Source organism: Fusarium graminearum, chromosome 3 (genome assembly GCF_000240135.3).
Source record: "Fusarium graminearum PH-1 chromosome 3, whole genome shotgun sequence".
Taxonomy (NCBI): domain Eukaryota; kingdom Fungi; phylum Ascomycota; class Sordariomycetes; order Hypocreales; family Nectriaceae; genus Fusarium; species Fusarium graminearum.
This window is the reverse complement of record NC_026476.1, coordinates 3,946,489-3,973,305: the sequence shown is the minus strand read 5'-3', so window position 1 is coordinate 3,973,305 and position 26,817 is coordinate 3,946,489. Positions and strand designations below refer to the sequence as shown.

The window sequence follows — 26,817 nt, the reverse complement described above, 5'->3', positions numbered from 1 at the left end:
AGCGAGTCAGCCTGCATCGTCCAATTCAGGTTTCGGCCGCGACTAAAAGGCTTGACGTTGCAGACGTCCGAGATGCTTGCTGGACATTTTCAAAGTATTGCATTTGAGAAAACGAGAAAGAAAATCCATGGATGGCATCAGCCAACAAGCAAGAAATACGAGGGACAAGGGAAAACTTGGCCGCCATTTTAACCTAGTCCTTCACACCCTACCAGAAACTAAACTGCTTCAATTTAGGTACACACGCTATTGACTTACAAGTGGTGGTTGTAGTTGTTGTCGTTGCTTGTCCACATTATTACCCTTTCTGGATCCTGGCTACCCTCGGACTCTCAGCCGTTCATCTCTGTAAGCACCAAGTATTGTTGACGACTTTCTAATTACCGCTGATTTAACTACCGAATTCTAGACCCATGTCTCACCTACCCTCCCGTGAATCAATTGGAGGCTGAGGCTCGACTGGTCAGGTTCTGTATCTGTATCTTGAAGGCGTGCAGTAGTAACTCGGCCAGATTGCCTCGGCGCCCGTGTGATTAGCCTCAAAGCTACAACCTGGGGTAAAGTACAAGAACAAAACAAAACCTTGTCCACAGGTGCTCTTGTTGGTCAGTCTTGACAATTTGTTCTTTTTCTTTCTCTTTCTTATTGGTTTCTACACGGTTTCCTCAGTTGATGAGGTTCATACAGTAGGAACGAAGCAAGAAGCGAAGGTGGTTATCTAAATGGGAGACGCATCATTCCTATTGTTACCACCACACAACGACAGTCTTGGCCATGCTTCGATTGAATCTTATACTGCCGATGTCGTTTTTGCACATCATGCCCTCCCCTTCTGCACACGCCTCCATCATACACGCCCCTCCCTGACTCCCGATTCATCCCCACTTCTCATGATCCTTCCATTCATCTATCCTTACCACTAAAGCATGTGTGTGCATTAGTATGTATCGTACCCTCTTCGGAACCCTCCATCCTGTCTTCTTGTTGGCTCTTTGACTCATCGAATGGGACAGTCTGGGTTCTCACCTTTGTAGCAATCCCTTAATCCCCCAGTTACTCTCAGCCACTTCTTTGCTCTGCCACTGCCACCTGCCCCGACCCCTGCTCCCTGTACCGACCACGACTTTAGTGTTTTGTCTTTTCCCTACCATGTTGGCGTCCCAAATCTGTCAAATCTCCTTCTGATACACTCTTCTCTCATGGACATCCTAAACTTACCATGCTGGGGCTTGCGTTAGTAAGATGATTCAGGGCACATCCATCCTTCGTCCTGGTACGATGTCTGCTCTGGCCGTTGCTTCAAGTGTCTAATGCCGGGCCAACTTGGCCGAATTTGGCTGTTCGAGTCTGTTACCTGGCATAGCTTTCTGTCCGAGAGCTCTTGCTGTGGCTATCTGATTTGTTTCCAGTGATCCCTAATCAATCTTTTAGATTAGACAACCCCTGTTTGACCAGGGACAGTTTCCATGTTCAAGGCGTTTCCACCATGACTTCAAGTGTCTTTGATCCTGGAGTCACAACTCCAATGCATCAAAATGCGGACCGAAGAAGGACGTCTCGGCGGCCGGCGCTTGATGATGTGCGTATAAGCAGGCGGGTGGGCGTGTGCGGGTGTGTGCGTGTGCGTGTACTTTCACTTTCACTTTCCACCACTCACTCTCTCGTTCCGCTCTCCACTTGTTGTGATGCTCACTCGAGCTGCTCAGACCTTCTTTCCTCTTTTCTTTCTCTCTCACATCTTCTCTCGAAGATCATTGTCCACCTTTTGCCTCTTTCTATTCTTTATTCTTGTTCCCCATTCGTTCATTAAATAATAACCTTGCTTCCTGAAGCCGTTGGTCTTGTGTCATAGCTCCCTGATATTATCTGCAAGCTACCCTCGTTCTGGTTGCCGCAGAGTTATCAGTGCCGAGCTAGCTCCAACACCGTCACGGACAGGACGAAGCAGATAGCACGGGTCCTAGATCACGACTCCTGCTCAACACTCCTTTCTATTCCAAGGCCAGCTCTACTCGGTGACTTCGAGCATTAACCTTATAACCATATAGGCGTGCACCTGTTGGTTGTGAAAGGCAAAGACAACTCCATTTGACCGCGCTGGCTGGTACCTGCGTTAGAATTGGTCTTGTCCTTTCACTTGCTGTACCGTCCATTCCAGCCCTGCAAAGCAAAGCTTGGATCTCTCCCATCTTCTGATCCAACTTGCCGGCGCAATTCGCCTTGTAGAACCAAGCCTTGCTTGTTCTATCTTTCATCTCAGCCCAATCCACTTATACAGATCAACTTCTCACCTTGTCTTGTCAGCCTTGAGCCTTCCCCACTTCTAACTTCAACTCACTAACTCGCAATCGTTGACAGCTCTTTTCTACGCGTGCCCCCCATGTGTGCTAGATATATGGAAGAGCCATCCATGACTGGTTCCAAATGAGCTTGACCCTGCTTGTCAACTGGTTTCATTTGCCCCGCTCACCTCGACCGCCACACTCTGGGGCTGGCCGACATCTCCAGCTCGCCGCCCGTTGTCGTCTCTGGTCGTCTTATACAACGTCCACAACCCACATTGTATGCACTTCTTTCTATTCTTCCCCATTTTCAGACTTCCTCTGCTCCATCTTATCCTTGTTCCCTTCTTCCTTCAAATAGCATCCCAACTTGGGGCCGTCATCGTTAAAGAGCGAACATACGAAAAAGATTTTAACATTTCTTTTCTGAATCTTGTTGCTGCTTTTGTTCCGTCTTTGAACATTTCAATGTTGCATATGTCTTTTCTTTAGCAACTGCAACCACATTGTATATCTCCCTCGGGCCGTTGCTTATCTTTGTTTGGCTGGAACCATCTTGCCTGTGAAAAAGTGAACAACAACAAAACCCCAACCTCCCAGGAGTTACTTCCTTATTAACTTCCAAGCCCCTACGCACTCGCCGCACAAATGTCCCCACTGGTGTAGCCCAGCTACCATACAACGATGCTTACCGTCAAGCAGCCACCAAGTTACGGCTACAAGTCTGTTCATGATCTTCCGACTCCGCCTTCAACTAGTCGACTCTCCCCCCCCTTGATATATCAAGAACCGGCAACTAAATCGCTACCTGTCGCTTATAGGGGGCACACTTCGCCATCACAGCCCATGTCGGCTCCTCACCGTGGCCTGCCGCCACCGGCAGCCATGGCTCTTCCTCCCCAGCAGCCTACAACTGTTGGTGTTCCTCCACCTCCACCTCCACATCATCAACCTCTCCCACCACAACCACTACCGCAGCAGCCACAGCAGCAACCATCATTAGGGCCCCTCGTTCACCAACAGAGGGATCGGGGCCAGCTGCCCGCTCCGCCTCAGCAATGGCAAGGAGCGGAAGAGTCGATGAAGCTTTGGCTGCAGGCGAGGACAGAAGAGGATAGAACAAGACAAGAAGAAGAACGAACAAGACAAGAGAGTCTACGCCTGGAGCAACGCAGGGTTGAGATGGATATGCTGCGGACATCCATTCAAGCGGGTATCCCTCCCCCAATGGTGCCATTGGTTTTCGCGGGGATGGGCGCGGGAGGTCTACCACCGCACACTGCTTTAGAATGGGCTCAACAGTTTATGCCACCAGGCCAAGTTCTTCCACATGCTCAGACAACCTCTGCTCAATGGCCTCTGCCGCCAGAGCATCAACGAGAATCTCAATCGCAGCCGCATACCCAACAGCAGGGCATTCCTTCTGCGTCGACGCAAGCGGCCGGATACGCATACCCACCGTCGCCATCGAGGCCCAGGGGTCAGACAGTGAGTGGTATAATTGGACGGCCTATGGTGATCAAACCAGGCCACATCGACATACCCAACGTTCCGCAGCTCGCACATGCCCATGCAATGCATCAGAATATGCAGCAAGCTCAACAACAGCATGAACCACAAGCGGGTTCGTCGATATACTTTCATCATTGGCAACCGCCTAACACGCAGGCTGGTGGTAGCTCGAATCGACCCGGAAGTCCTTCTGGTTCGTCAAAGACCAAGAGAAAGCGAGATTCTCTGTAAACTAATGCAGCTTCTGTATCAATAGGGGAAACTCCCAGAAAGCGCAAAGCCACCGGGCATGCCCTTTCCCCAACACGCAGCGAACAACAGTATCGATCACCACCATCCTTTAACCAAGGCAGCTCGTCGAATGCGCCATATCGTGGGCCAAGTCAGGGCCACTCTCGGCAACGGAGTGACATGTCGCCATTCAGAGTTACTGGGCCAGGGCGTTCTCGAAGGGAGAGTTTCGGCGGGCCTCTGCGCCGAAGGTCGCCAATACGAAGATCACCGATACGAAGGTCACCAGTCCCAACACCTATGTCGCAGCAAGAACGACCAGGCAACGAACACAGCGATTCTAGACAATCAGTATCAGCAATTCTCTCAGAAGAGCCTCAGCCCGCCGGGCAATATCCTGGGCCTACTCGCTCGGGCGACGAGAGCGGGTCTCAATACAGACAACGTTCCCCGGATGATTCAAAGACGTTGGAGAATATTACAGAAACACCAAAGTCGCGGGATAGTGCAGGAGATAGATAGGGGGTTCGTACCCCCTAGACGCGTTCTTGTCGATCAATTATCGCGCTTGTGCGCCACACAGCGATATCATTTTTACGCCTAAGCGCGGCAGTCATTTATCTCATAACGACAGCCCACAAATAACAAAAGTGAGTACAATTACTTTTTGCGGCTTGGAAGAGTCGTCTGTCTCAACAACTGGAATGAGAACGATTCATCCGAGTAAATCGCATTTGTCACGCTACCACTACGATTCGCTTCAAGTATTTAGATACTTCTGAAACACAGCTGTTCCTGCATTGCAGTTATTATACAAGTGCTGCTGGGCAATATTGGACGCGGGTTAGAAGATGGGGAAGAGCGTCAGGCTTGGGGGAAAATCGGAGTTTCTTAAAAATGGTCATTGTTTTTGTCGAAAGGAGTCGGTTGAGTGGGTATAGGGAATAGCATTGAATAGTGGCCGGGACTCGGGCCTAGGCTTGATGGATTGGCTACGTGGCACGACGGATATTGGAGCACTCGGGACGGTTCACATACGGTTGTAGATATCCAGTGGGCTTAGATTCGAGCAAGACGGAGTTTCGCAGCTTCGGCCAATGCATAACCAACATTCTCAAGAGAATTCGATGGCGAATGAGTAATGAGTGAGTGAGTGGTAGGCATACAGGCAGTCTAGCATAATACGAACGGGAGCTAGATGCATGAAACTATTGTCTTGCCCAAGGAATGCCCAAACAGTCTGTCTACGACAACCAGCTTTGGTGGCTTCGTCCTATGCACAACTCGGCTAGAAAGAAGTTGAGCCAATTCGATCTACTGAAAGCCTCCAGATCAACTGTAGGTGTTGTCAGGTATCTATATTCAGGAACGCCCCATAATAAAGTTGCGGTTACCAGACGCCATTTCGCTAGTATCAAGTAGCTTATCCTAATAAGTGTCTGTCATACATATTACCGCATCAAAAACAGAAGGGCACCTCGTATTCTTCTCACAAGCGAAGGCAGAGCTCTTGTTCTTTATGTCTCTTGACTGAACTCTCTAACCCTTATAGGAAATGTTGATCTAAAATACACATTCCATTACCAGTAGATTACTGCAACGCGAAAACAAGACCAGCCACATCTTGAGATCAAGTATCAAGCGAAGATATCAAACCGAATGGGGCTGAGAGGCACCAGCACGCAAGAGGAGAAAAACGAATGAATACGAAAAACAAAACAAGCCACACTCTGTATGGTTTTCCCCAAAAGAGTAAATGCGTGAGAGGGGGACAATAATAACAAATACTGCATAAGAGAAGGAGTATAAGTGGATGAGTAAGAAAGCCAATGGGTTCGGTGCATAAGCCTCCTCATCTTACTGCAACCATGGAGCGGTGTAAAGAGAGGGGAAAAGGTCAGTGAGAATTGTGGCTTGCGTCTGGGTTGTCTTGAAAGGGAAAACTCGGCCGTCTGCGCATCGACTCTGCATAAGATGGAAGGATAAGAAGAATCAACCAACAAAAGGTACTGTGCATAACAAGACTTTTGTTGGATGTGTGTGGTTATAGTTGCAATAGCCAACATCTCGCGTTATCGCAGACATGGTAATTAATGTGCATAGATGCATCGTGTACAACCTATGCAGTGCAGTCCCTCAGTCACATCGAGGTTGAACTCAACATCTTTCATAGTAGCAATGATAACTGCAAGGTCACTCACAAACTGGTTAACCGAGCTACACCGAGCTAGAGAAACCCTGAACCCTTCCCCATTCATCAGCGTACGCAAAACTATAATACACGTTTTGCTTTCTTAACAATTGAGTTCCGTCGCCGAGCCCGCTTCCGACATGATGGCGCCCGCCCCTCCGGATCCCCCGCACCGCACGGAGCTCCGGAGGAAGAGGGGTCGGAAGTTAAAGCCAGGAGAGGCAATCCTGATTAGGTATATAGATGAAGATGGAGGGGGCCAAAGGCACACAGACCTTTGAGAGTCATCTGTTGACTGGTGGGGAGGGGTGAACACATCGGCAGTTCTGAAAAGAAACTGCGGCTGAGGTCATCACAAAGGTTCGACCTATTTGGGCTTGTAGACACCTTTATTTGAACCCTGTCCCTGTCCCTGATTCTTAGCTGGGCACTTGTATAGCGCCATGTTACCATCTCGAACTGTAAGGCGAGGGTGACGTCGCAGTACCATGAGCTCTGGGGTCAAGGCATGACATGGCATGATATGACATGATGAATCAGTAAAGTCATCAAGCCAGCCACAGCTCGCCATCTTGGAGTAAACATGGGGGGTTTCACATGAGCAAGTCGAACCGACATTGTAAACAATATTGCATATACATTAACTTTGAGGCTGTTATGGCACTCGTATCTCGCTTATCTTTTGGTTTTCCCTAATTCCTGTCCCACCCTATCCCATCCCATTCCATTCCATCTAGGTGCTCTGTATGTCCTTTTCATAATCTCCCTGGTCCTCCTCATGCATGTGCAACAGAGTGCAATTAATCAAAACCCTACCACTCCCAAGCCTCCTCGGAGCAACCTCTAAAGCAAGATAACAAAACAAGTAGTGCCAGGAACGGGGTATATAGGATTAGGTTCCATGGCTCCAAACGTTATCAACCCACTGAAAGGGAGTAGCTCCGTCTTTTTTTCTGAATCCATGACGTTCTCGCGAACCAACACATAGAAAAGAATGGCCTTGTCTAGGCATGTAGTCTCTCAGAGGCCGCAGCATGAGAGACGGGTATCGAGCAATGTCGCAACGCAAAGCAACGCAAAGCAACGCAACGCAACCTAAAACAAGAAAACACCCTGCAGGGTATCATGATACAGCTTCGCATGTACAAAGAGCAATCAAAGCCAAAAAAGAAGACAAAGGAGAATGCCCTCATCAAACCAGAGTCATGGCAAAAAGGCGTGCTAGGTCTTCCTCCGGCTGTGATGTTGTTTATATTCCGCCTTGACCACCTTCATCAAAAGGTCCTCGTCCTTTATGGGGATCGCCGACGTCAATGCCTTCATGGCATTCTCGAATTCCGCACCCAAGAGGACATCCCGCAGGGCTTGAGCCAATGCTGCACTGGTAGCATGCAAAATATCATATTCGCCCGACGCAGTAGGCTTGTTCTCGGATCTTCGACTATCAGGCCTCGCAGCAATAGAACCATCTCCCAACAAAAGAAACACGTCCCAGATTCTCAGCTGGGCCGCAAAGGGAACGGAGAGGTTGAAAAGAGTCAGGTACCAACGAGTACCATAAGCAGTAGTGTCGATACATAATTCATCCTAGAACCGTCAGCTTCAAATTGATTTATAGATGTCATGAGGTTCAAACTTACTAGCTTACTGGCCACTTCTTTGTTGAGCCAGTTTGCGCTGAAGTCGGTCATGGCCTCCATGAGTTCCTCAAAACCCGGGCGATATAGTCTTGCTAGCCCGCGCAACTGCCACATGCGCACCAGCATCACAAAGCTCTTCTCTTCATCAAAGTAACAGAGCAATGTAGCCGCCAGAGATGCCATGCCTTGGACGTAGCCTGTGTCAGGGTAATAGATAGAAATGGCATGAAGGACTCGAAACAGTAATCGCTGACCACCTCGATAACGACGTCGAAACATAATATGGCGACTGATGGTTCTGGGCACGTCCAAATCGATCTGTACATCGTCTGGTGAACTCCGTAGTTGGAGCCGGTGGAATTCCATCACAATTTTGTCCTCGGAAGCAATCCCTCCATGTTCCCTAGCACTGGTGGTCATAAAAGACCACCATGCTGCTGCTCGCCATCGATCGGGTATTCCCTTCCAGGTCCTCTCGATAAGTTTCGGGTTTCGGGCATCGAACTCAAAGTTCATTCCCTCACCCTCACCTTCGCCGCCTTTGCGGACGACTTTGGCCATCCTCCTCCATTTTTCTGACCTTTCCCACTCTTTTCGCTTCATAACTTCTGTTAACCTCTCGGCTTGGATCTCGTCGACAATATCCTGAAGGCTAGGCGCGGAGTTGAGCATGTCACCAGCCTCGTCCATCCATCGCCGGTCGCGGTTATGTGGTAGTAGATTGCTGGCCTGCCTTATGACCGATCTAGATGAGCGAAGCGATGTCGATACTGATAATTCGGAATGTTGGGTGTTAAGCGATCTAGCAGAAACTTTTCTTGTTGGAGTCCTCCGACCACTGCCACTGAGGGTGGATGATAGGGTATCTCGCTTCTGTAATATGTTACGTTTCCTAGGTGACCCCGACGCGGACCTTGTTTCTGAAGGCGTGCCCATTCTTGAGCCCGGCTGCGGTGGCATGGTAATGAATCCATATCGGTCAACGTGGGCGCCTTCGAGATCGTCCCAATCTTCAAGTCCTCCTCTAGACCTGAGGGAAGAAGAACTTCCAGAGGCGGGCATTTGCCAGACCGGAGAAAGATGCCTTGGAACACTAGAGTAAAGACAGGTTAGCATAAATCATTGTCCGCGATGATGATAATTGGGACATTCAAGGAAAATCATACGGGTCAAGTTCATTCTCCTCGGACGGGACCTCGGGAGTTGGCTCGAGACGCTCGTGATACGAGTGCCTCCTACCAGGCTCACCGCGGGAACCATCGCCAACAGTATAGAGCGATCTCACCTTTTGAGATTCCTTCTCCACGTCGGCGGCCAAGACACGAATGTCGGGGCCTGATGTCGGGTCCTGAGCCGAACCCGAGCCATCGTCGGCCCCCTGGATGGAGTTGTTCATGTCGTTGGACTCGTCGCTGGGTCGAGGAAGGGGTTGTGATTGAAACTTTGGCGTCGTAGGAGTGGTGGGAGTAGGAGTCAGGTCATGAGGAACGGCCGTGGAGGGAGTAGGAGTTGGGGTGGCACAGCCAGAGTTGGACTCGTCATTGTTTACGGTCGCGAGGGTGTCGACGTTTGTAGATGAATAGGTAGAGGTTGACGAGGACGAATCAATCGAGGCCATGTTTTGCTGATGATGCTTGATGGCGCTGTCAATAGCGACGGCTTCCTGAGTCGCAAACATGATGCTTCCACGGTTGGAAAAGGAAACAGAAGTCATAAAGGCATCGTCAAGAAGGCTTTCGCAGGGGATGGAGACGTCGAGGGGGGCAAAGGCAAAGGGGAGCGGGAGATCGTTATTAGATGAAGTGTCCGCCAAAGTAGCATTGCTAGCGCTATTATTCGAGGTTGTGGAGGTCGAGCGGGACCTGTTCCAAAAATGGGAGGAGCCCTGGCCACTTCCTGATGGATGCGATTGCTCTAATTCAGACCCAGCCAAGTTCTTGGCCAAAGCGGCATCAGTGGCTGGGGCGCTGGCGGTAGCGCTCGCAGTAGCGCCAGGGGCAGAGATAGTGGACTGTGCGCTGGCTGTAGGGGTGCTGGAGGTGCTGAGAAAAGCACCTCTACCAGTATTTGAGTTTGGATTTGAGCTTGAGCTTTCACCAGCGCTCGTAGGGCCCCGCCACAAGGGCTGGATCTGGATCGGCGCAGCGAACATCTGGGAAAATGAGCCGAATCGAGACGACCCTGAACGGGAGCGCGAGGGTGCTGTGGGGGCAGATGAGGAAGAGGTAGAACAGCGAGGGGATGATGGAATTGATCGACAGGAAGATTGGGGAACAGGAGCTGTTGCTGTTGGGGATGACGGCATGCTGACAGGGAGATATTCAGCAAAAGCAGCAGAAATAGGTGAAATTGATCCTCTGCTGGGTCGAGTAGGTGTTGCGGGCGTAGATGTAGCTGTAGATCTGAATGGCGACGTGGGTGAAGCATTATCAGAGTGGGACGCTCTAGGCGGTGTCATGCAATGAGCGTTGTACAAGAGGCACAAGGCCTCGCTCGAAGACGATGTTAGTGGCTCAAAGATGCTATTCTCGTCCACAAAAGGATCGTCCATTTGCTGAGCTGTCGTACTAGGCTGCGACATGATGGATGATATCAAGGACGACACATTCGACTCCACTGCAGGAATCCTTGATTTGTAGGCAACTGCCTCGTAGTCGTCGTCCTCGTCCTCCTCGTGGATGGTCGAAGTAGACTTGTTTCTGGCAACTCCGGAATCTCGCTTCCACTCTTCTACCGAAACGGGAGACGTTCTTGGCGACGGCGAAGAAGAAAATGAAGCTGGATTTGAGCCTCGGAGGGCTGGGTGCTCCTCGGCAGGCGGTGCAACGATGCCCGGAGGAACAATGACGATGGGACGGTGGCGGGAGCTGTGAGAAGAAGCTGATGATGATGAAGGGCGTCTTGAGAGGCGAGAAGGGTCTCGTGAAACGATCATAATGGGGGGTTCTGCAGGTGCAGTCTTTTCGTATCGTAAAGCCACAATGCTCGGGTCAAGTCGTAGGCTGGTACGGCGTTCGGTAGGCTGCTTTTGCCGCATACTACCAAATTTTGAGGGCAACATGACGATGCTTGTACAAACGCAACAAAGAAACCAACGGTATGAGTAGTTTAATACTGGTTAAAACCTGGAAGCAAACGCCGAAGTGGCTGGTTATTGTCGAAGAAAAAAAAGGTGGTGGGCCTGTGGTGTAAGTGAGACCCCAGCAGGTTGGTTAAGTGAGTAGCAGCAACAGCAAATGCAAGGGAGCAATGCTGATGCCAGCAAACTTGGACCGAGAAATTCAGGTGAAGAAGAATTGTCGAAGAGGGCCACGAGTTGGTATTATACTGCAGACGCGCGTAGACTAATACGGTAAAACCTCAAGGGAGAGTATCCAGTCCAATGAATCCGGATCAGGTCGTCGAGTCAAGTCGGGTCCAGTTTCATCAAGGGAGAACGAGACTCAAACAGCGCCAGTCTTGATAATGCGAATTGAATTTCGACTGGAACTCGAATCTTGTCGAAGTTGGGATCCCCAGTCGCCGTTGGACAAAGAGTAGAATGAAGAGTCTTAGACCTGGTTGAGACAACGCAATCTCGCTGATATCAAGTTGAAGGCGAAGATTCAGTTGCGGGTATGCAGAGAAATAGCCAAGGATCGATCAGTAGCGAAAAGTCGTAAAATCATAAACCGAGACTGAATCGTACTTCCAAGTATAGCAGATTATGAGAGACAGTGTCGTATCGTGTTGTATCGTGTCGTGTGATATTATCGTAACCGGCTAAAAACAACGGTTGAGGCAGAGTGAGTAAATGAATCTCAACAAGAAGGCATTAAATCATTAGACGACCAAAAAGATGGGAAAATAGGAGTGTGTGGAAGAAGGGATATACATATAATAATTACTACTAAGGTAGCAGTAGTTAGTCTACCATCTACATTCAGTACAGCTCAACTACTAGGCAGTTAGACCGACTCATCAACAATGTCGCAACAAGCAAGTAAACAACCTTTTTTTTTCTGTCTCTCTCGCTTCGGTCCATCAATTGACAGCCACATCATCCACAGGCTCCACGTTCTTTCCGTTGGCTACGGCAAGAACCCGCTCCGCTACTTCAGAGTGGCATGGGTAGGCTGAGAGACGGTGAAAAAAAACTCTACTATGACCATGAGTATCCATGGCTCGATACCGATTGCACACCGTCATTCTTTGCAGCGCACTAACCATTTACGATGCGATCCATTCGCACACATGATGGCATTTCTTGAATTGTTTAATTTAAACATGCATGGGAGAGAGCGTGACCGACATACAACACATCACTCTCTCCATGTTTAGGCAGAGAGACAGAGAAGTCATACCTGGACAAAGACTCGGGCAGTTTATTGCGTAGGTAGTAAATTGATTGGCGAATTGCATGGCATGCATCCAATGTAACCCTCCCTCTCAGACCTTTGGGCACAAAGAAATGCTGTCAATACATCCGTCCATACAGAAACGAGCACAGATCATAGAGCATAGAGACCCAACAGAAAGAAAGATGCATTCATCACCTAACATAACGAAAAGGGTGGCAGCCTTTTCAATTTCACAATACAAATACAGTTCAACGGTTCCAAGGTCCTTGATCTTGACGATCTACCTAATTCGACTAGGGTGCACAAGCCATTAAACTTTGGAGGTTGTCGCTTTCTACAGGGATCTTCCCCGTCTTGTTCCCTTACGAGTCTCCATCGCGATCAAGCTGCAACTGCAACTGCAACATCTTGCTAGTTAATAAATCAGTTTGCAAAAGCGTTTGCATTCCGGGCGCAAGGGATGACCGAGACATGCCATACGAAAAAGCCACCGACTAGTTCTCCAAGACAAAGAAACACCACAATCAACATGCCCTCCGTCTGCGCTGTATATCAAGTGGGCCTCTCTTTTGAGCCGCCAGTTAAGGGAACCACTAGAACCACTGACAGCTTTGAATTGTGAAAGTTGGCACCTCTCAGCTTTTCGAGGCGAGCCTCTTTTGGGCTACGTATGTTGCGCTACAGTTCGGTTGGGTAGTTTGCAGAGTTGCATTTCTGTGAGCTATCATTTTTTATCCAATCGATATCCGTACGTATTCCCAACATCAAGCAAGAGTCATCAAGGATTAGCAAAAAGGCCTCCCAAACGAGAACAGGGTCTGCAAGGTACCCGCGATTAAACAACCACCACACATTATCACATCACATTGCAGCACTGGCTGTGGCATGGCTTGACTATCCGAGAGGCAATACAACCCAAGACAAGAGCTGGACTGGACCATCTTGGTCTCACAAACGACCCTTCCCAGCCTCACTCATCTTTGACCCGATCCCTTGACTTGAACATCAATTATTCTGGAACATGAATACACTATTCCAATAGTGTCTCGGTCCCTTCTCTTCTCTTCCCCTCGCAACAAAAACACAACAAACAAAAACAAACAGAGAGACTCAGAGAGAGACCGAAACCTAAACAACAACTTGCCAATTTTGGTATGATGCAGAATCCATTCATGGGAATTTAAACCGCGCAATTACAATCGCCGTTTTTAGAAGCCACTGACACCTTTTTTTTTCCTGCAACCCTCTCGGTGCTTCTGTAGAGTAAACGTTTGTTGCCACCAATTTCCATTACACGAGAACAAACCGACTATAAAACTCTGTTTTTCTGGCTTAATTGGTTATCACTGCGCTGTATTTCAACTCCACAACATCGCTAGCATGGAAGTTGATAAGAATCATCATCATCAGTTCGTCACTTTGCACCAAGACTAAGTCCATGTTGACCAAAAAGAATACATGTTGGGTTTAGACTCGCACGGACTTTTTCATGCTTTCTTTGTTCTATTGATAAAACGGCCGTCTCTATTTCTTCCCCGTTATTTGACAATCATCTCAAGACTATCGAGATGGTGTTGGACTAAGTTGCTTGTCATTCAAGTCGTTCGTTTACTTTATTCTGCTCTGTGTGTGTGTGTGTGGGTCAAAAGACTACTTACTACAAGATCTCCACTTGAAAATTGGATATTTGGTACGAATATGCGAGCTCTTTACACTATTAAAGATCCATCGATGAACCTTAGCCTCCCTTACATACAGCAGAACCACCATTATCCGCAGTCGATTGAACCTTGCTTTTTGCTGTTCCCTTGTTTATGAAGACCTCACACACGAATGCCAATAATTGACAGCAAAGTTAAAAAAAAATAAAAAAAAATAAGAGGCTGGGATCTGAAAAACTGTCTCAGCCCTCCTTCAATATTCAAACCATCGCGAATCTTGAAAGGATCCAATCTATCTGTCACAGCGTTCGTTATCTGGTCCTTGGATGATCTACCCGAGGTCCGCTTCCGAGTCTAGCAACCAATCCTTCGGTTCTTGGGCTCAGCTGGGGAACAAGGATTTGGACCTATGCCCTAGAAAACTGACCTTTACTGAAGCAAAAGTAGGGCAGGGCAGGGTTAGGTACTCAAACAGGGTTCTAGGCAGCCTGCATGCCTATAGTACTCTGTAGTAAGAGAGAGATATAAACGCGCAATATGGAGTCTCAATGACACCGGAAGCCACTGCATCCTCCCGTTCCCCGTCCCGGCCGGCTTATGTTAGGTCACGCCGGAAGAGCGGCTACCCGGTACCGTAATCCGTCCTTGTCCACGTTCATTCCATAGAATGGTCTGTAAGAAGGTCAAGCCTGTTGAGTGTGTTGTGTCACCGCCTCCATGCCCTGGTCAGTCGATACCAGCTCATCGGGCAACCCGACCCCTAGTAATTGCATTTCCCTCCACGCTGAACCCTTTACTGCGTGGTTTGTGGGGGCTTTTCTTTTTCCATTCTTCTGTTGCAGGAAGAGGCGGGAGAAGGCATGATTATCAAGTAGCGGTAAAACACCGCCCGCCACGTCTTTCTGTCAAAGCATCGTTGACATGGAAACTTGGATGAAGATAGTGACGAACATCTCGTATCTTCAAAATAGGGCACAGTGAAAAACGCACAATGGGGAAAAGAGAAAATAAGTTCCCTCTAAGGATAGTAGTCCCGGTGCCAACTGTTGAGTGCATGCAGCACAAAAACAACGCCGCCTCGTTCTGAAGTGGATGCACGACCCTTGCTAGGCTGGGCTACAACAAACGTCTTGGCCCACCAAGCTTTTCGAGCTTGAAGTTTGACTTGCGACCACAAGCCCTGCCCTTAGCCTCTGTCAAAACAATCATCGTTTTGCTCAGGGTGGCTGGTGAGACCTGAGACCTGAGACTTGATAATGGATCCGCCAATGAGTGTACAGTAAGTAGTAGCTCACCAAGAGAAGCAAAGAATTGAGAAGAAAGATCACAAATTTTCAAATTTCCGCCTGCACGACTCCGTACGCCATATGCCGAGCTATACAGTACAACCTCATGTTAACTTAGACCTACAACTTGACTACACCATCTCTTTTCTTCCGCTCCGTGTCACATGTGTCTTGTCGGCCGTTTGTTGGGTAATTTCCACCCCGGGAAGACTCTCATCGCGTCCAGACAATTGGCCTCGTGTGCGCGCCTGCGTCCACTTCCGCCGCCACACATCGGTAAGCTTATCTGCTGCTGGGTGCCTCTGTCCCTTGCAGCATGCATATCGTAGCGAGGTCCGCAGGTGCACCGAGAAACCATTAGCTTAACCTCGCCATCATCAGCCATGTAATGCCTCCTGCCGTTGCAGCAACACTCTTGCTTTCATATGCAAGAAGGCTTCCGAATGAATCCTGTCTCGTTATTGGACCTCCCGCACCGAGTCTCGCATTGCACATGCTCGGTTATGCATCCATGAAAGCCACAGTGTTACTCCCTCAAACTTCTTCGTTTTCCCAATCCGCTTCTCCAAACATGGGTCCTTTCCTGGTCCCGCCAGCCACCTCTAGCTTCTCAAGAAACTCCGGTGGCACCGTGGGGATGTACTTTCGCTCTCTTTCACGGTTTACTCCACCAATTCCCGCGCCATAAGACACAAGCATGTCGGTGACCGAAGGCAAGACGAAGGGCAACATCAAAGCGGGATCCAGCAACAGATGCTCGGGCATTTCATCGTCGTCAGACACGTCATCTTGAGCAGGGCTTGCCACGCTTCCAGGAGTCTCGAGGTGGTTCCCGTTTGACCGGCCCCTTACCGGTGTCACCGGTGTGCTGTCCTGGCCCGACTTTTGTGGTGAAGGTATCCCACTTCGCCGTCTTTCTCGCTTGAGGGCCGCCTCTTTTTGTAAATTAATAAGATATTTCATACAACTCTTGGGCAGACCTTTCTCGCCCACTTCTGCCCTGTAGTGGTTTGCTGAGTGTATAAGCTGTTGAGGACTAAGCCGCTTAAGCTGTTGGAGTGTGATTATAAGAGCTTCCATGTCATCTCCGTCGATAGATGAGAAACACTGAAGCCACTGCAGCAGCTGAATCACGGGAGCAAGATGCCTTCTTGCAGCGTCTTGCGTTGTCTCGCCCGAGGGACGCATCTCGCCTCCTTCAAAATGCTCTGCCTGTCTGTTATTCGTCCGTGCCCAGTCTTCTAATATCGATATGTTCATTCGAATCTGCATAGCTTTTGTCCTGGCGAGATACTTGCGATTCGACATGATGCGGTTGAAAAGCTCTGCTCCAATCCAGTAAATAAGCTGGGAAATTATCTGTGATGTAATCACCGAATGAATGTCGTAAAGGTCGAGAACAAACAGGGTGGAAGAGAGGAGGGAGGTGACATTTCGGGGTGCCGGCTTTGCTCGTTGTTTTGGTGATGGTGGTCGGAAGCGCTTCTCCAACGGCTCTTCCTTGACTTGAGTCTTGCGCTTGAACAGTTTCCACTCGTTTTGAAAAGTGATATCCTCAAATCCAGGGATCGTCTCGTGTTCCAGCATAGCCACATCCAAGACCTTGTCCAGTCGTCGCTCAGCATCTCGCACGATAAGAATGAAGATCTCGTTTATCAACTCGGCAAGCTGGGCCTGGAACTCGCCAGTTGCATGAAAGAGTCCTGGGTCCTTCTTGAGGTAGTGAAGGAGAAGAGTGGCATTTGAGATCCAGAAGGCCAGGATGGTCATGTCCCACTGACACCTCTCAACGACATCATTGATGTAGTCCATAGCTGACACTAAAAGCCTCTCTAAAAGTTCCGGGCTTGAGTGATAATGCGCATATCGTGCGCTGAGGAAAATCATATTGGCAGGGACGGGCTTTTGCGACGGCGATCTTTGCGGCGTCATGTTGGTAATGACGATATCTAGTATGCGCTCCAGCTCATGTTCCTGAAATACGAACATCTGGTCATGTAAACAACGGTTCCAGTCAAATTCTTGTTGCTCTTCCTCGAATTCATCGACAGGCTGCAAAATTGGTTAGTTCCTTAACATTTTTCACGTCTGCGATTAAGCCATACCTCTGGCTGGTCATCCATGCCGACATTCCCGAGATCGACCTCAAGATCCCGAGCGCTTTCCATCATCAACCGTCTTCGCATCTCGTTTTCTGCCATCTCTTCCTCGAATCGATCCTGAGAGAAACCAGGGCGGTAGAAATCATCGGTTCCTGCATTGCCGATATTATAGCCAGCATCATGAAGGTAAAATGACATCTCGCTGTCTGGAGGTACGAAATCAAACGCCGTTCGTCCTGTTGAGGTTTTTTGGTCGGAGGAGGCATTGTTATCTAGTAGTAGTTTCGCGATTCCCTTGTGTCGGTTCGTCATAGCCCACATTAGAGCTGTCCATTGATTGCGGTCTTGTTTGTTGACGTCGGCGCCTGCATCAATCAATGCCTGAACTACAGGTTCATGACCCTGTTTATAAGTTAGCAACGGATGTTCGGCTTATAGGGAAAGTACGTACAAAGCAACTGGCATATATAAGTGGTGGTGTTCCATCTTCATCTTCAGCATCCAGATCAAGGTACTCCTTTGCTCTTCCTCCGAGCAGCTTTCGAATCCTGTCGACATCGCCGTTACTCGCAGCCATGTTGAGAGCTTTCTGAAGCTTCTCCTTCTTTTCTGTCTCGGACAGAGTTTGGCTATTCAAGACCTCGTCTTCGTTCTCGAAAGCAGGAGCTGCCTGGTGCGCTGCCTGGGCGGCCAGCATTTCCATTAATCGCGTATCGCTATCGGAGGGACCTTTCGTGATGTCATTCTCATAGTCGGTGTCGTTGAGCGACAGGTTTCCGAAGTTGAGAGGTTTCGCTAGAGCTGGTGTGGTGAGGAACTGGGACTGGCCTGTTTTACAGCGCCGTCAGCGACGTGTTGGGTTATACAAGAAGCGCAAGTATGCGACAGACCTTGCCAGCCATCGTACATCTCTGTCTCGGTGATGAGATGCTCGTTGGGCACATGCCGTCTGTCGTCGAGGGATGTGGGAAGATCTGCAGGGAGAGGTCGTGGCTTCTCGTCTGGCTGTCCATCTGAGCCGCCGAATGAGTCCCCTAGATCCATGATGGAGGGAGGGGCAGACACAGAGACCGAGACCGAGACAGTTGCGGCGCGTGGCTCATGGAAGGTTGTATGAGATGATGGTGATTCGAGCGGACACAGAGCGAATTCGCGGGTGGGTTTTGAGTGTTGAATATGGTTAATGGATGCTACAGGGTCAATATCGTTGGCCAAAATCTGTTGGTTGCGCTGATGTCGTCTGCTGGTTGAGTGAGTTGTCGTGGAGGGCAACCTTAGCTACCCACTTTGTCCCTGATGAAGTCCTGGAGAAACCGTCATTCCGCTTAAGTTTTGGAGCAGCTCCGCTAAAAGCAGCAGCATACAGTACAAGCTGTAACTTAATTAATGGTATTTACGACACACGTCGTCACAGAAGCACAGCCACAGCATTACTGAACCATCTTTTGTACCCAATCCGGTATCAAAAGGTCTGTTCACTCAATTCAGGTTCGAAAAAGTCCGCGCAATGCTGTATGCCAGGACAAACCAAGACGCGAACTGTTACAAGTTTATCGAGTATCCACTTGCATTGTTGAGGCTATACTTTATGCTAATCTCGTTCGCAAATCGTCATTTCAGGCTTGTCAGTTACCCTAAACAACTCGTCTGCCAAAAGCCCTCAATCGCTTTACTCCACCATCGGGAATCATGATAAGCTTGACATGGGTTACTGGACCCTTCTTTTCCTTCTCATCACTTTCAAACTCATGCTCCTGATCAGGACCAGTCTTGCTAGGAGGAACAAAGACTCTCCAAGCCGTGGCATCTGCAACAGGATCTGCCTTACCTGTCCACTCACAGCCTTCGATAGACACTTTTTGGGGATAGTTGCCTCTGAAGTGTGCAGTATCAACAATCCACTTCTCAATGTAACCAGGCGCTCCGAGCTTGATGATGGCGAAATCAGTGTGATCCTTTCCTCGCGACCGCTTCGTTTCCCAGCCGTCGCCCATGTCCTTGCCGCGACCAGGAATGAGAAGGTTGTCCTTGGTTCCAAAGTGTTGATCGCTACATGACACAGCAATACCACCGTTTTGCGCCGCAGCGAGATCAAAGATGGCGTCTTTGTCTTCAGGGAAAACGGGGACGGCATGCCCAAAGAGACGAAATCGTGCGATACCACCATCGGGGTACATGTTAAGTCGCACGTGTGTATATGCCTTTTGACCATGAGTCTTGAGCTTCCACGCAAAGCGCTGAGAAGGACCACACTCTTGGATGCCGAGTATAGTTTCCCATTCTCCTCGGCCTCCTCCCCAAGAGACAACCTTGTCATCATCTTGGCTAAAGACACCTTCAACTGAAATAGCCGGTGCATGGTTTCCGTTGAAAAAGGCCGTGTCAATCTCAAGCCCTTCAATCGTGCCAGAGGCGACACCCAGCTTAATGATGGCGTAGTCGAACGGCTCTTGATTATGTCGTCGAGTCTCCCAACCATCATACCAAGCACCCGTGAATACCATCTTGCCTGGCTGAGCAATTGGGGCTCTCGGGTTCAAGAGGTTAGATGCCTCGCAGAACCATTGGTCTGAGTAGTCAAGGACCTTACCGCCTAGGCCACTAGAGATTAGGTCTGTGACTGTTTAGTATGTCTTGGTTAGTTTAAGTGAAAACGTGGACGACACTGACCAATACATGTTGAACGGAAGGTCTTGTCAATGTCGTCTGGCCGAACTGCTGAGACATCAACATTGTCGAGTTTATACTCAATCTCGTCAGCAATGGAAGTCATGATGGATGGATTGATACAACGAAAGATGAAGAAGAGATTGATCCAAACATCTATACATGAATGAGAAAATTAGACAATTTGTAGTGGTCTCATGTCTTCATGTTATCAGACTGAGGCCATGATCCGTTAGTCGGGGGAGAGGATCTCGGGCAGTGCCGGTGTGCCCATTGGCATGGGTCAAGATCATGCCAACGGCTGCTGGTCTCTTATTTTGCTTATTATTATTGGACGCTTCGGTACTGCAGTCTACAGCTGAGGTATCTTTCACGTACGATTCCTCGCCAATGCTTGTTTGGCTTACATACAAGTCGCTGACAAGTCTGGGGTTTCGGCTGTAAGTCAGCTCGCTGCAGGGCTTAGTTCCATCAACGGCTTCGGAGGAGTGGAGGAAAAGTCAATGGTTAGCCGGACGGCGGCTTTTAGGGACCAACCAGAGAATTGCCAACTTACATTGCGGATCAGATCATCAGTGTCTGAACCCAACTAACGAGCTTACTTATGTACCTTAGTAGCTTGAGATGTTGGCTCCATCATATCAAACAATCATAGTTGATTCTATATTTCAAATTATCCTCTTTCTATTTACCTACCCTAGATCAGCACCTTCTGACGTGATTGCTGCTCGCGATGATGGCCATGTCTTCTACATACCACCTACCCCGCGTCGTTGCCAAAAGGTGCTTTGTGATTGGTCAAAGCTCTCTATCTTCTCATTGACGTCAACATTGGCCGCAAATAGGAAGAAGCGAAACTCCAATTTGTCATCGTGAACCTTCTCCCTCATTCATCTATCTGCACCTGCATTTGCATTTGCATTCGTGAACCTTCAACTACGTGCACTGTCACTAATCACAAGACGCGTAAAGGCGTCTGTTGACCCTGGCACCAGGGCCCTGCTCTCTTTTATCTGGATTGCAGTTCATCTCGCGAGTACCTAATTACAGTTTATAAGACACGCCTACATACATCAACTCTCTACATAAACAACAAGGCATAATGGCGAGTGCTACGGGTGTTCCGGAGCGGTTCCCTTCCATCGAGGATAGAGAGACAGAGCCCCTTCTTGGCCGGCCCGGCGATGCCGCGCAAGAAGATGGTGTACCTATGATCAAAAACCTGGTTCTTGGTAAGCCGCCATGACTATCTTCATATCTACCCCAAGAAACTAACCATGTTGTGTATCAGGAACCGGCATAGTCGCCCAGCTGGGTATTGTACTACTCACGATCTTGGTCTGGGCCAGCGTCCTATCCAAGCCGTTGATCCTTTTCTCAGCGCATCCGCTACTTCAGTCACTGGCTGTACTCACCTTGGCGCAGTCTGTTCTAAGTTTACAACCTACGCATACAGCTGAGCAGAAGCGCGTCGGTCAGCGTGTGCATGCCATCCTCAACCTCGTGGCCTTCTTGATCCTCGTAGCTGGCGTGACTATCATCGAATACAACAAGTTTGCCAATAACGGTGCTCACTTCCACTCTGTCCACGGATATCTCGGCGTCATCACCTCCATCGTGCTTCTTCTTCAGTATGGCGTTGGCTTCACCATGTGGGCTACTCCCAGTTTGTACGGAGGCGTCGACAACGCCAAGGCTGTGTGGAAGTACCACCGCTGGAGCGGATACACAGTCTTTGTCCTCCTCCTGGCTACAGTCACTAGCGCCGTTGAGACCGACTACAACAAGAACGTACTGAAGATAAAACTGTGGGCCGTTCTTTTGCTGTCCATTGTGACGCTGGTCGGCATTGTTCCCAGGATTCAGAAGCAAAAGCTAGGTTTCCGAGGCCCAACTTCAACTTAAATTGTCCTGGCCCATGTTGCAAGCATCCTTTCGAAATTCGCAGTATCAAGATAAGAATAGGATGCAAAGGTCTATGTTCCTAGCATGACACATTGGTACAGGGCGTAAGCGGATGGTGTTAGAGTCTTATTGCTTTTCTGTTCGATTCTATTTTGAGACTGCCGGGTCACGCACACGGCTCGCGCGTATTAATTGATTATCAGGTAGTTAGTGGAGGTTTTATGCATCAATTATTCAGCACGAAAAGGGGTGTCTTCACTTTTGCTTTGTGTCTTGCCCTGGTGTTCTGGTTCCGACAACCATATCCCTGGACCTCTACTTGTTAACACTGCGCGAAGGCAGTCACCCAGTCACTTCCTGTTTGCTCAACTCACTGTAGCCTTGGCTGTGTCAAAGTAAACATTCGTTCATTGCAGCTCGGGCTCGTTTGTTGGCCCCGAGATCATACCAGGTTCATTGCGTTGCACTCGGTTGCAGTCTCTTACAGCCACTTGGTCTCGATGCGACCCGAGAAGGCCGTTTTAAAAGAAAGCTGGAGTTCACTGCTACTATAAAGGGCCTGTAGATCCCAACATTCCACCAGCGGGTAAGTAATTCGGCAGGAATCTATCACGAGCAAACCCTCGTGTCTTGGAAATCATAGACACCCTTGAAAGACTGTTAAGATAGGTGCCTTTTGTTTAATGTCACGTCGACTTTCCTTAGACATGAATGATACTTGTCATATGCGCGATTTGTATAAGACTGAGAGCTTCAACATGAAAATGTCGACAAAAACTTGTGTAGTATGCATTAGGACCAAGAAACTTACCCATGCCATAACACCCAGAGGTAAACATCGGCCCCCACACCGTCAACACGCCTTCCACTCATAGCCTTGAGCCAATTCTCGATAACAGGAGACGCAGTTAGGCACCTTGTTATATCGAATGCTACATCGATAGATGACCTGATAAAGGAACGCTCCTCATTGTAGATTCGGGCCTCTTGATTCGATCAGTACACGCAACATTGAAGCAGCTGTTACAACTGTTGCAGCAAAAAGGAGTATGATACCACAAATGATAGTTTTTGTCGATTAATGTTAATATCTCGCAACACTACCTCCGTAACGTTACCGCTTGAGTGACTAAATGTGACATCCTGACCGAATCCACCACGGGTCGAGGCGTGAAGTGCAGGGATCCCATGGGAAAGGATATATCCCTGGCTGTCAACCCATCCTTCAGGGAATAACAGCTACAAGGCCATTAAATAAATGTCCAGAAACGATTTCCTAAAAGTTTCAATAGAACAAGAAACGAGGCGAGAGCCTGAATGTCGTCCCTCACTTATGGGCCAGTCTCACAGGTAGGTAGGTTCAATTTATATCTAGGACCAGGCTTATAAAGTCATCCGATAACCCACATACAGCGAGTCCCCAAACTCAAAGCATCCCAGACAGAGACCCGTCTGGCAGGAACACGGCCATGGCGTCGGTTCCCGCGGCTGACAGCTGGAAACAGATCCAGGGTTGATAGGAAATATCAGGATAGACATGTTAGGCTCCTAATGACCCAATTCAGGCTGAACTTCATGCCAGCTGTCATCGAAAATGGATGGATCAAAAGTCCCAATATTGTTGACGACTGCTGGCGAGGAAGATAAAGCCCCGCACTTTTACTGATGCTCCCCGCTTGGCCTCGAGAGACCATGCCTGTGGACAGAGATGTATCATATTGTGTGGTTGGTCGACTCGCTGATGGCCAATTTGACTTATCAACCAACAGGTCCGACCTGTTCTCCTCTGCAGATCAATTGATAGATCGGGGTTGCGGCTTGGTTGATCATCGAATTGTGAAACCACTTGAAGGCTCAGAAAACTGATACTCTGGGTATCTGTGTCGTCTTGACCAACCAGGTTTTGGTGTATGAATCGTCTGGCTGGTAGCACATGATTCTCGGTCCACTGTAATGCTGTTATTCCTGGCTTGGTATTGGAATTACTGCAAGCTATATGCCAGACTGTTCACTGGTAAAGTGGAAATGCATAATGGCTGTAGGAATATTATAACTGTAGGCGAGTAAGGTTTGTGGGGTTCTGGCTCAGAGTCGTAAAGAGTAAAGATGGAAGTTGTTGATATTTCAACCGCCTTGCTGCTAATGTGCAAGTAGCTAGAAAGCAAAAATAAATTTCTCCTATATGTAGCTGTGGCCGTGAAAACAATGTGGGAGAAAGCATAATCCAAATTACTATACCCATAGGAAAATAAAAATGAATCCAAAGGAGACAATCCCTGTATGTAGATGGTGGAGACTTGCAATGTGATAAAGAAGCGGAGATGTCTGTGATAGTTGATTGGCAAAGCCATCTCTCACTGCATTCTGACAGTCCCGTGCCTTGGTGGCTGGACACGTTGTCGCCGGACATGGGCATGGGTCATGGTTCTCCCCACAGCCTGGGGATTGGTTTGATTCTTCGTGGCGTTTTACTTGACGTCACGTTCAATCCTGAACACACAGACGTCATGCGAAGTACATATAGTCTCAAACTAGTCGTTGGTGGACGCTTGAGATTTTGAGACAAACAGCAAGATTCAATAAAAAGGAACAAAGCCGGAGAGCTGGCGACGAGTGCGACTGATACAACAGCAGCTGAGCCTGTTGTGGAACATTGCTCCTATAAGCCCACCAAGTCTCATACTTCAGCTGAGCTTGTTGCTTGCGGTGCCCAGATAAGAACGCGCAAAGGGCATGCAGCAAGGAAACAAAACCTGTGCTGCAACAGCCTATCAAATGCCTGCAATATAACTTCTTCCTCCATGTACAGGCTTGCCAGTATAAGTCGCACAAAGGGGGACTCTTATTTGCAACAGATGTGTTGGATGGCAATAGGTACAGATCTCCTGTGGTCCGGTAGACCAATGTAAGGCCCCTGGTCCATTGACCATGGCTCATGAACTTGTTAGTGGTCGTATTTTTTCTTTGCCTGTCTGTACATTCCGTTAATCCACCCGCGTGGCAGGCCGGTACGCTGGGCCTAACATGAAAAAAAAAAAGAAATTTCAGACTGAGGACTGACCCGACCCCCACTGATCTCTTGTGTGTTGCATGGCTGAAGCGATCCATGCAAATTTCAATTTTTGTTTTCTGAGCGACCGATGAAAGTGAGGCTCAGGAATACGGTGTGGTGCTTCAGCTTCACAGGACTAATTTCCTAGGTCGTTTCCTGTGGGAGGGAAAAGTTAATCCTCATCGGTAAAGCGGTTGTTTTCACGAATGACAGCAACGGGTAGCTAGCAAGCGGAAGCCTAGAAAGCCGCAGTGATGTCAATAGAGTGCTGAGTGTGGTTGGCTTGGTGCTTTGAACGAATAGGGGACTTAAAGAGAGTCAGTTGAATTATGACGCGTTAGAGGAGCCTATTGTGATTATCAGTCTCCGAGGCGCTAATCATTATCAGCATTCTCTGCAATTAGATGAGACCAAAATGGATAAACCAAATAACTAGATCTCGGACCGAGTCAAGTACCGCGAAAATATTCTATTCTCGTTTTCCTGGTATTGGGAGGGAAGCATCATCATCTAAACAGCCCTATTTTGAGCGTTGTCTAAAGTCCTTGATTCGTAGTCGGGGTGGCTCCTGTCAAAAATGTCTAGAGAGCGAGACAGTTAATTGAGGATCGCCGATCTCGAGGGAGAACGAGAGGGTCTATGGGGAAAGGCCACCATAACCGATAATAGCTCAGGATGGTGGCTCGAGCGCGATTTTGACAATCAGACAAGGACAAGAAAGTCCATGAAGATTGTCACTGAAAGAGATGGCTTTCGACCAAGAGTGAGTGGGGAGTTGTGAGATTGAACAAAAACATCGTGATCGACCTGGCCCATGATGCCAATCGTGATAGAGAGTCGGCTCCGAATGATTGACTTATTATGTAGTTCTGAAAGGAGTTTGATGCTCCGGGTACCGAATATTAGTGGTTTTTTTTTTCACGGAGACTTTCTCCCTAAATTCTTCTTGCAAGGAGGAATGAGGGGACCAGAGACCCAGAAAATGGGTTGTGCCAGCCACTGTTCCCCTCCAGGCCCTCTTAATCAACACTGGTGTATCGCTCGCCCAGGAAATGTTATGTTCCTAGGTAATGCGTGCCTGGCAGCCATTGGACGCAGGCAGCTGATGTGGTGGTTGTCACTGTACCAAAAGCTCCTCCAGTGGAGTTGACTAGCCACTAAGATCTTTGCAAAGGTATGGGCTGGATAGAGTGCAGCAGTGGTCGGCTGGGGCTGAGGCTTGGCCAGATACCAGGGACAGTAGGCGATGACGATAGTGATGTACCAGCCGCCAACGCCCACATTTGCGGCCATTGGTCTCAGTGCAATCTGCGCTGAGGAGTAGGAGGAGAAGCATTGACCAGCCAATCCCCTGAATACATGGATGATATTGATTTGCTGCAGCTGATGATATATTATTAGGGCAGTGTCATCACTGCTCGAGTCTGTGCATGTAATGCGAGAATAGTAGGCTGAAGAACCAGAGGCATTGGCATCGTATCAATATGTGTAAGGCGTGAGTTCTTGTGAGCGTTGCACAGAGAAGTAGGTAGGTCAAGAAAAGAAGAGTTGTAGACGACGACAGGTAGGCTAATATCAATCTGGGCTGCAACTTTGATGGAGGTACGTACCTGCCGGATTCTGGATTTTTGCTTCCTTCCTTGAGGGTCACTTTCCCTACGTCATTATGTGCAGGGTTGGTTTTACCTACCCCCGTTCTGTGCGCGGGCATCGTGGGCTAGCCAAGTACCAGATGGGTACTGCTCGGAGCTATAGTAGGCTTTGTGACACGGCTGAAGCACACGCTATACTTTGCTGTACCTGTGCCATCTGCAACCCAAACACCAACTTTTGCCCACCTTCAAGTCGATTCTCAAAGAGTCTCCAGTCTCTCTCTCACTAGCCAGACCAGACCAGGCCAGTCCAGTTCAGTCCACCTCTCTACCGCTACCACCGCTACCATTTCGCT

The 26,817-nt window shown here is 48.8% G+C and overlaps 8 protein-coding genes across 8 annotated transcripts; 2 read left to right on the top strand and 6 right to left on the bottom strand.

Annotated features, from left to right (window-relative positions):
• Nucleotides 1-2,966: 2,966 nt before the first annotated feature.
• On the top strand, nucleotides 2,967-4,547 carry FGSG_05995 (uncharacterized protein; the record flags this gene model as incomplete). Its single annotated transcript, XM_011326311.1, has 2 exons — nucleotides 2,967-3,987; nucleotides 4,051-4,547. 2 exons carry the CDS (start codon nucleotides 2,967-2,969, stop codon nucleotides 4,545-4,547), a joined length of 1,518 nt encoding a protein of 505 aa, XP_011324613.1.
• Nucleotides 4,548-7,437: 2,890 nt separating this feature from the next.
• On the bottom strand, nucleotides 7,438-8,546 carry FGSG_12854 (uncharacterized protein; the record flags this gene model as incomplete). The annotated part of the gene is made up of 2 exons (XM_011326310.1): nucleotides 7,438-7,803; nucleotides 7,857-8,546. 2 exons carry the CDS (start codon nucleotides 8,544-8,546, stop codon nucleotides 7,438-7,440), a joined length of 1,056 nt encoding a protein of 351 aa, XP_011324612.1.
• Nucleotides 8,547-9,006: 460 nt separating this feature from the next.
• Nucleotides 9,007-10,008, bottom strand: FGSG_12853 (uncharacterized protein; the record flags this gene model as incomplete). The annotated part of the gene is made up of 1 exon (XM_011326309.1): nucleotides 9,007-10,008. One exon carries the CDS (start codon nucleotides 10,006-10,008, stop codon nucleotides 9,007-9,009), a length of 1,002 nt encoding a protein of 333 aa, XP_011324611.1.
• Nucleotides 10,009-15,521: 5,513 nt separating this feature from the next.
• On the bottom strand, nucleotides 15,522-18,289 carry FGSG_12852 (uncharacterized protein; the record flags this gene model as incomplete). The annotated part of the gene is made up of 4 exons (XM_011326308.1): nucleotides 15,522-17,195; nucleotides 17,249-17,647; nucleotides 17,697-18,073; nucleotides 18,136-18,289. The coding sequence occupies 4 exons, from the start codon at nucleotides 18,287-18,289 to the stop codon at nucleotides 15,678-15,680; spliced, it is 2,448 nt and encodes an 815-aa protein (XP_011324610.1). The 3' UTR covers nucleotides 15,522-15,677.
• Nucleotides 18,290-18,774: 485 nt separating this feature from the next.
• Nucleotides 18,775-20,028, bottom strand: FGSG_12851 (allantoicase). Its single transcript, XM_011326307.1, has 2 exons — nucleotides 19,916-20,028; nucleotides 18,775-19,859 (listed from the first exon to the last, which is right to left on the bottom strand). The coding sequence occupies exons 1-2, from the start codon at nucleotides 20,016-20,018 to the stop codon at nucleotides 18,880-18,882; spliced, it is 1,083 nt and encodes a 360-aa protein (XP_011324609.1). The 5' UTR covers nucleotides 20,019-20,028; the 3' UTR covers nucleotides 18,775-18,879.
• A 986-nt stretch (nucleotides 20,029-21,014) lies between these two features.
• FGSG_05992 (uncharacterized protein) lies at nucleotides 21,015-21,817 on the top strand (the record flags this gene model as incomplete). The annotated part of the gene is made up of 2 exons (XM_011326306.1): nucleotides 21,015-21,144; nucleotides 21,204-21,817. 2 exons carry the CDS (start codon nucleotides 21,015-21,017, stop codon nucleotides 21,815-21,817), a joined length of 744 nt encoding a protein of 247 aa, XP_011324608.1.
• Nucleotides 21,818-22,365: 548 nt separating this feature from the next.
• Nucleotides 22,366-23,356, bottom strand: FGSG_12850 (uncharacterized protein; the record flags this gene model as incomplete). The annotated part of the gene is made up of 4 exons (XM_011326305.1): nucleotides 22,366-22,474; nucleotides 22,629-22,801; nucleotides 22,922-23,056; nucleotides 23,225-23,356. The coding sequence occupies 4 exons, from the start codon at nucleotides 23,354-23,356 to the stop codon at nucleotides 22,366-22,368; spliced, it is 549 nt and encodes a 182-aa protein (XP_011324607.1).
• Nucleotides 23,357-25,892: 2,536 nt separating this feature from the next.
• Nucleotides 25,893-26,580, bottom strand: FGSG_05991 (uncharacterized protein; the record flags this gene model as incomplete). Its single annotated transcript, XM_011326304.1, has 2 exons — nucleotides 25,893-26,220; nucleotides 26,480-26,580. 2 exons carry the CDS (start codon nucleotides 26,578-26,580, stop codon nucleotides 25,893-25,895), a joined length of 429 nt encoding a protein of 142 aa, XP_011324606.1.
• Between the last annotated feature and the right edge of the window lie 237 nt (nucleotides 26,581-26,817).